General features: G+C 33.0%; 1 protein-coding gene across 2 annotated transcripts; it reads right to left on the bottom strand.

Annotated features, from left to right (window-relative positions):
* Positions 1-522: 522 nt before the first annotated feature.
* LOC145597971 (uncharacterized) lies at positions 523-2,291 on the bottom strand. Of its 2 annotated transcripts, none has more exons than XM_081654286.1 (2): positions 1,030-2,291; positions 523-793 (listed from the first exon to the last, which is right to left on the bottom strand). In XM_081654286.1, exons 1-2 carry the CDS (start codon positions 2,210-2,212, stop codon positions 759-761), a joined length of 1,218 nt encoding a protein of 405 aa, XP_081510412.1. In that variant the 5' UTR covers positions 2,213-2,291; the 3' UTR covers positions 523-758. The 2 variants fall into 2 exon arrangements, with proteins under 2 accessions (XP_081510412.1, XP_081510483.1); XM_081654357.1 differs by having other exon boundaries at positions 523-784.
* Positions 2,292-9,398: the final 7,107 nt, after the last annotated feature.

The following is a 9,398-nucleotide window of genomic DNA, read 5'->3' as shown; positions in this document are numbered from 1 at the left end:
GAAGGTGAGAATAATCGGGAAGTTTATGATATAGAATTTGAGTCGGAGAATTGTAATCAAGTAGCTTTGTAGGCAAGATATTGTGAAGATATGTGGCCATGTCAAGGGCATGATGCCAAAAAGAGGGGGGGATCGAGGCATGACACATAATGGTACGAACAATGTTATTGATCGTTTGAATTTTTCTTTCGGCTTTACCATTTTGAGGTGAAGAGTATGGACAACTAAATCGGAAAACCATCCCATGTTGATGACCAAATGTTGTGAAAGGATCGTTATGAAACTCACGGCCATTGTCACATTGGAAAGATTTTACCTCTCGTTCAAATTGAGTCTTTATGTATGTTCTAATTCGGAGAAATAAGTTATGGACTTGAGACTTGGTAGAGATAGGGAATGTCCACAAAAAATTTGTAAAATCATCAAGAAATAGAACATAATATTTATGACCTTGAGAACTAGAAACTGGAGATGTCCATAAATCACTGTGAATGATATCGAAAGGCATAGTAGTATGAGATGTAGAGTCGTAAAAAGGCAATTTTATTAATTTTCCCAAAGGACAAGAATGACATACATCAAGTTTAGCCCTATTACATTGAACAAAATTACTACTACGCAAAGAACTAAGAATTGCATTTCCCGGATGACCTAAACGGGAATGCCACACACTAGGAGACACAACTGCAAAAGCTGACGGAGTGGAAGAGGAAAAAACTTGACGATCCGTGAAGAAGGGATAAAGATCGCCATTGCTATTACATCTCACTATTTTGCTCCCCGTCTGCAAGTCCTTCACAGAAAACCCAAAAGGATCAAACTCTATAGAAACTCGATTATCAGTAGTGAATTTTCTAACAGAAATTAGATTTTTGATCAATTTAGGGACATGTAAGACATTTTTGAGTTGGAGTGTGTGTTGGTTAAGAGATTCGTGACCATAACCTGTAATCGGAATTTTGCTACCATCACCAACAATAATTGCATTATTCACATGCGGACGCAAATTAAAGTATGGAGATAAATTACCTTGAGCATTTGTCATGTGAGATGTAGCCCCCGTGTCCATGTAGTAATTCGGATCGGGAATAGACAAAGTGTGCATTGCTTGCTCAATGTTGGTAGGTGCATACCCCGGAGAAGGAGGAGGGTTGGTCACATAGTAAGCCTGTTGGGGACGAGGGCCGAGAACACCGGGCTGATTAGGCCTTGCAGACCACTGCGGATTCTGGGCTGGTCCCTGAGTCGGGTAGGGGCATGGTGGAGCACCCCAAGGCCCTTGATTCCAATAGGCCCAAGGTGGAGGATAAAACCAAGGAGCCTGCTGCTGAGCCGTACCCTGCTGCTGGGGCTGACTTGGCCAGCGCTGCTGTTGCGGCGGCTGCTGCTGGTTGCTCCGGTTAGCGGCGGCGGTTGCGCCACCCCCTTTCCCTTTACTGCCCTTCCCTTTGTTTCTCCGGCCACCGGAACGAGATTGCCCACGAGAAGAAGAAGAGGAATTTTGTGAGTTATCTCCAATGCCCTGCTGACCCGTAGAAGGTGCGTGAGACAGATGCGCTTCTTCATGAGTGTCAATAGCAGGGTCGGTAGCATTGCTATGCTCCTCAAGCTCGAGCATAGAACGGAGAGAGTCAAAAGTAGGCAGAGGGTTCATATGACGAACAGAGGTTCGAAAGGGCCTGTAATCTTCTGATAAGCCTTTCAAAAGTTGTAGAGCCATACGATTATCAGAGACTTTATCCCCTACATTTTTCAGACTATCAGCAAGGGATTTAAGATGCGAGCAATACGCCTTGACACCATCAAATTGCTCAAGCCGAGTATTAGTAAATTCGGCATCAAGTTGTAACGCCCTAGCAGCCTTGTTGTTGAGAAAGAAATCCTTCAACCTTGTCCACGCATCCAACGCTGTGTCATCCGGGTCGATTATCGAATTCATAAGATCAATAGAGATTGTCCCATAAATCCATTGTCGAACTAAGTCATCGAGACGTTGGGTGAAAGCTTTTTCAGCGGCTGTGGGCTCGGTTGGCTTGGCCGTAGAATCCACTGGAGGGGGAAGAATATGATCGATAACCAAATTCGCACGGCAATGAAGTTGGAATAAGGTTGACCATGTATTGTACTGCTTACCTGCGTAATCAAGGGTAATAGGAATACAGGACTTGATGTTATTGACGAGGGTAGCAGGGTGGATCTTTTGATCAGCCATGGAAGAAAAAGGAGAAGAAAATAGTGCGGAAGAGAATTAGGGTTTTTAGGAAAGAAAACCTAGACTCGTGATACCATGAGAGAATATGTGAATATTTACCGTACCCTTCTCATTCATCAAAGATTAGTATATATACAAGATTAGGCTTCTAGGTTAAGCTATGCGAAACTAGGAAAGATATACACTAAATATATGCAATATAATTACAATAGATTATTTCCATAATCTAACACTTACTTTTGAACACTTGTTACTCCACTTATAAATTTATAATCACTCTACCTTCTTCTATGTGCGACTTTTTTTTAGGGGTACAATCAGTTTAAGAATTATTCTCTTCACTTGATATAAGTTACTTTAATACTTTATATGAGAGATTATTATTATTATTATTATTATTATTATTATTATTATTATTATTATTGTTTCATATGATCTTATCAAAATTTAACTGAGCACTATGTATATATAAGAAATTGTATATTAAAAAAAATATTTCAATAAGTGTCTTATTAGATTCGTTTCATATAAGGAGAGCATAAAATGAGTAGTCCAATACTCCCTTTAATTTAAGGGGGTATTTGGATAGGAGAGGTTTGAAGCAAAAGATTGAAATGAACCTCGATTTATTATTATTTGGTTAAGATGAAGGATTTGAGTCTGAATTCTCTGAAAGAGCTATTTTTGAATAAAACTAGCAATACGTGTTTATTATTATTATTATTATTATTATTATTATTATTATTATTATTATTTATTTTTTATTTTTTTATTTATTTATTTATTTTTTGTGAGAGATATTTGTGGTAAATAGGGGGATTTGACTCTTCTACCTTTAAGTTGGTCAAATTTACCACCTTATAACAAGTTTGCTCAAATTAATAGTTAAATTGAATTTATTCTACTTTTGATCAACTTACACAATAGAGTAACTATCAATTAAGTATCAAATATCAACTACTTCCTCCGTTTTTTAGTTAACACCGTTTGACTTTTACATTATTCACGCACTACACTTTGACTCGCTTCGATAAAATATAATCATGTATATATGTGTGTAATTTTGTTTGAATCGTCTTTATCTACTTTTTATAATTTTACAATGTTGATAATTGAAGTTATTAAGCGTTAAAAACATGCGTTGACAAGCGTGATAATAGAAATGTATCAACTAAAGAAATTGATCTCGACATTTGATTATTTTTAAAAATCCAAATTTTAACATGAATTTGCTTCTAGCGGTCCCAATCGGTCATTTAACTTGTTATAATAAGTTATCGGAAACGTGTCAACACGTGATTGGTAAAATAAAATAATATTAAGTTAGAAAAATTATTTTTTTAGTTTGTTTTAATTTTATATTAAATTTTTTTTGACCATTCACGTGGTGACATGTGTACGTTAAACAATTTTTAAAAAAACCTTTATATAAGGTTACTAGTCACTTGGGACTAATACTAAATTCACCGGTTACTGAGTTAGGGTTATTATTTAAAAAAAAAAAAAAAATCAAAAGTTGTGATTATTTTCAGTGAATGAGGTAAAATTGAGATTATTCAACGCAGACATAACTTCTTCTCTTCTATAATGTGGGGTACGGTATATCCCGATACTTATTTTTATTTTTTACACTATCTTAAGTGAGACAATTGTTTCACTCACATGCGGGTTTGTTCATGGACTCAACACTTTCTTTGTAATTAAGCTGTCCATAATATTGACCCATGATCCACACCCATCACAATTGCCAACTTCATAAGTTTAAAGAGGTTCTATTTTAAAACCCTATGTTAATGAAGCGAGTAGCCTTTAACCTTATAAAGTGAATGCAACATCTCTTCTCAACGTGAGATACACATCTCAATACTCACCTTTTACTTCTTACACTCTTTCAATGTGAAAAAACAGTTTCACTCATATATGAATTTGTTCATGGCAACATCTATCACAAACCGACTCATCTCAATCAAAAGATTACATCCATCGAGGAAACAAAAACAGAGAGTGTAACATAAATGGAAAGGATCAGGAGCGAGTAAACAAATACTTGTACATCGTTTGCCACTTGTAGAAAAGATGAGATCATTTGACTACTCCATCCCAATACATACATGACATACATTAATCAATTATAGATTCAAGAGGTTCAACAACACAATCAATATAATTGGAGCCCAAGTTGAACTTAATCCTTACAATTATACAAAAGTTTGTCAAATTTTGTTGCTATAATATAGTATAAGTGGAGTGTTATAATCAAATCATATCATATCATTCATATGAAATGAGACTATGACTAAGAGTACACATAAATAAATAAAATAATAACTCCAAAATGATTCCTCCATTTTTGGTGTCACATTTTCTTGTGCTTCCTGATAACCACATGCAAAAAGAGACGTGCTTGACTGCACAAAATACCAAATAATTGATAAACAAATAACAACGTGTTCTACCTTGGTTAGCTTATTAGGGCGGCAATTAAAAGCATGCTTAACAATGATAATATTATAATTATTATAATTATAAATATGATTATAATATATGATATAGTTTTTAATAATACATGGTACGTCATATCTGTTTGTGGGTGAAATGACAAGAATATGCCTGTTAGTGTTAGCTCCTAGGGAAAAAGAAGCAGCCGTTTGTTTAGCATTAGCAGTGACTTTTCCTAGGTTGTCTGTCTCCTTTTTCTTCTTCACTTCATCTATTTTGCTTACAAATGTATGTGAGATACTGGAATTTTTCAGAGATTATGGTCTAGAATTCTCAGTCTATATTATTTTTGTCAGTGCAGTTATTCTATGAATCAATGAATGTATGACTACTATTATTTTAATGAAATTTTACTGCATTTACCTTATTGTACGTGGAGGGTAGTTTCATTCAATCTCTTAGGTAACTAATCATATCATGTACATTGGTTTGGATAGTTCATTAACCAATTAGGTTGTTTCTAGTTCACTGTTAGTTACACCCTGTTTTTTTAGACTTATTTTACAATTTAGTTCAACTAATTTCAATTCAGATTCACTTAAAAGAAAAAAAAATAAAAATCTTAGAAAGGTGATAAATAAATTGTTAGTATCGAATTTGGATTAGATTACTCAATACAATTGTTTTGATACTCAATTGTTTTGGTGATACAAGGAAATGTTACCTAATTGGACCACACTGAAACTTAGGTTAATTAGACTTGTTACTAGCATGCATGCTATGATAATGAATAGACTACCTCTCTTTATCATCCATGAGAAGGATTTAGTACGCCCAATAAATTCCCATCAAAGGATAAATAGGTGCTACAGTGGCGCATAGATATATGATACTCCATTCGTTCCATAATATCGTTTCTATTTTTTTTTAAAAAATACGATAATTAAGGAGAATAATGGAAGTAGGAGAATATTCTATTAAAAAAAATAGAGAATATTGTATGCGAATAATAAAAAGTAGAGAATATTGTATGAAAAAAGAAAAAGTGATTAATGTTTTTTTTTTTTTGAATAGTGATTAATGATTTTTTGGGTATATGCATATAGAGTATTTTGTATCAGAAAAATAAAAAGTAAGTAATAATTATATGCTATTTTTAGAAATAGGCACAACATTTTTTTTTTTTTGAAACAAATAGGCACAACGTTTTGGGACACCTAAAAAGGAATGTAGACACCAAATTATAGGATGGAGGGAGTTTTTTTTTTATTTTTATTTATTTTTTTTTTTTGAGGAAAAGGGAGTATGAATTTCTTGCTATAAATCATCGGCTTTTATTTTGGGTTATTAATTTATTATCATCCTCCGATCAAAGATTAAGAGAAATTGGGTGACAACAACAACAACCAAATAATATTCAATCACTTCCCATCCACTACTCATTCTCATGGATATGGTTCATTTAATCCCACTCAAACTCTATTCTAGTTCGTGCTTGAGGTAGTAATAATGAAACCCAATCCACTAATTAATCTACTTATCCTGAAAGATTAGAGTATATTGTACGGAGTATATAGAAAATTAAAGATTAAGAGTAATTTTTATTATCAAAGTTGTATGTTGACTAGAGATGTCAATGGGGTGGGACGAGACATTTTACTATCCTACTAATATAAGTGTTACAATCAAAGTGTATACATATTACATCTAGTGAACTTTTTGTGTTTATCATCATGAAGAAAAAAACGATGAGATAATTTGTGGTAGGGGACTAACATCACACACATTCACTTTGTAAGCTCCACTTGGATTAAAGCCACAAACTTATATGTCAAAATTCAAAAGTACAAACACCTTGTCAATCACAACCAATCTTTATTTTAGCAAATATTACAAACAATTATTTTTAGTGTATGAGTGTATGACTACTGCCCATATATATAAGGCGATTGAAAGAACAATGTATGATATTTAAGCGCGATATGATGCTAAAAATTCTAGCTGAATACTTCGTCCACAAATCCTTAAAATACATTAATACTTCTCCCTTGATCTGTTAATTATATTAACACTCTCTTGTTCATCAGGTCGTTTCCAAACAAGTTTTACAATTTCGATTCTCTTGTTTTACAAATATTGCAACATTTATACTTTTGATATTATTTATATCCTCTTTTTCGATCACATATTGTGATTTATACATCCGGGTTGGAGTCCTAATAGAATTTTCTTGATCAATGATGTATATACTTGTATAATATTAATTTATTTTTAATTTTACCATTGTATATACTCCCTTCGTCCCCAAATGATAGTTTCTTATAGGCAAAATCATGGGAATTAAGAAACTTAAATAAAAGTAGTAAAGTTACATTGAAAAGATAAATTTAAATTGGGTATGTAAAATAGTAAAAAGAGAAAGTAATAAATGTACATTGGAAAACAAAATTTATATGAAAAAGTATTTGCACAAATATTGTTGCAATTGGAGGGAATTTTGATAAAAAGAAATGAGGAAGCCCCATTTAATCAATTTGATAAACAAAATTTGTTTATCAAATGACAAAATGGTAAATAAAACAACATAAATACCTAGTCATCATGACATTTTTGTAAATATATCAACAACATTGGGACCCATATTTAATAAAAAGTTGTTAATTTATTTACAATTTTGCCATTTGATAAACAATTTTGTTTATCATATTGATAAACTTGAATTTTCTCAAAAAAAAATTGATTTTAATGGTAATTAAAAAAAGCAAATAGGACTATATTATTAAATTAAAGACATTAAAGGTTTATATCGTGCTTTGAAAAAGAAAAACATTAATTACCCTTGTTACAATTCTATTTATTAAATAGAGAAAGTATATGCAACTAAAAATTAACGGAGGTAATAATGTTTCCATTGCAACCAACAACCATTTCCCCTCCGTATCTGATTTACATGTGCTCCAAAATTTAAACATAAAATTTAGGGTTCGTTTGGCATTGCTGTGGTTTTTTGTTTTTTAGAAGTATATGATATATGTCCTATAATGAATCAAAAATTATATAACTTATTAAAATCATGATAATTTTGAAAACTGATAACAGAAAAGTGGAAACACTTTTTTCTTGTTTCCTGTTTTTGGTTTTTGGTTTTCAAAAAAACAAGAAACTAAAAACCAAAAATGATATCAAACAAGCCCTTAGCAAAATTCAAATATAAATATTTTATGAGTGTAGCCTTTACTAGTGTAGAGGGAGTATAAGTTCGTATATCATTCAAAATGATCTAATCAAAGGGTATGATTGGACGGACTTAACTGGATCTGATTAATTAGATTTTATTGCACCTGATTAAACTTACTGATCATTGGTATTTATACCCCTAATTTTATGGGTGTACAGAGAGTATAAATTGACCTTAATTTTGTTTAGTCTCAAGTAGAATTTAGAATTATAAATCTTCCATGTACTTTAGTTTTTTTTTGTAATATTTTTAGGATTTTGATCTTGTAGGTATACCCTTGGAGACTTACATGGTGTATATGAAAGAAGATTTCATCCGGAAACAAAATTAAAGTATGATCAACCAAAGTAATGTTGAAGGCATAGATTTACAAGAGCATGATATAAATGGAATGAATGAAGTACATATGTCCATGTATATCACTCAACCTTTTTTTTTTTTTTTTTTTTTTTTGGGTGTTCAAAGAGCCACAAGGGTAGGGTCGGGGTGAGAATCGATCCCAGGATCTTCTCGAATTGGGAGGAAAGCTCTAACAACTTGAGCTATCCCTCACTCTCATCACTCAACGTTTGTGATTGTGAGTAATTTAACTTGGAGATGATATATAGTAGTTCATCTCAAGAACATTAATTTAATTTCCATCAAGTAGTTACAAGTGCGAAATGTAAGGGTAGAGCGGGACTACGCTATGTTGTTCCCCCCCCCCCCCCCCCCCCCCCCAAACCCCCTCCCGAATGTTTATCTATGTTGTTTGTTAGACGTTCTCTTCTCCTTTTCCAGTGATGCTCTTCGTATATTTCATCTTTGTTAATTAGTCTCTACCTGTTAGTATGTTATGTTTGTGATTAGTGTAGCTTATATGTTTATTTGTGGGTAGTCACTTAGGATTAAGGGTTTGTTAGATTAGGTGATCCCTAGTGTGTTATGAGACTTTACTAAAACCCTACTCTTCATGCATGCTCCTTAGTGTTAACTCGTAGCCTATTGGTATATAACCTCAATTGCTGACTTTTGTTTAGCAACAAACTGCGCTAGCTAGAGATCACATTAGGCCAAGTAGCAATTCATAATACTTATAATTTGAATAAACTATAGATAAACAACCCGTCTTGTATAGTTAAAAAGAAAACTTATTGATCAAACATATGTATATCATAAAAACAATCATTTCAGTCTCTATTTTACAAAGTTACACCGAGCCAACATCATTGCTAGCATTTTTAGTCCCACTTTTGATGATAATGATGCCAGTTTGTGCTCTAATCTAGTCTTATCACATAGCATATGCTAAATGATGAGTATTAGAGTCAATCTTTAGTGCATGAATGTGATCCTCCTTTTCACTATGACCCTTTCAACCCCTTTCCTATACCCGGCCCAAAACTATATTTTGTGGGCTCAGTCTCTAGAAAAATACCCAATTACTTTATGAGTTGGAAAAGAGTAGGAAATTAGGAATGAGTTGGGTGCTAGATCAGTAGATTGTCATCTTTGAATTTGAATTTCCAA

The sequence above is a fragment of the Chenopodium album genome, chromosome 1 (assembly GCF_948465745.1).
Source record: "Chenopodium album chromosome 1, dcCheAlbu1.1, whole genome shotgun sequence".
NCBI classification, from domain to species: Eukaryota; Viridiplantae; Streptophyta; class Magnoliopsida; order Caryophyllales; family Amaranthaceae; genus Chenopodium; species Chenopodium album.
The sequence above is the reverse complement of the archived record's forward strand: the minus strand, read 5'-3'. Positions and strand labels throughout refer to the sequence as shown.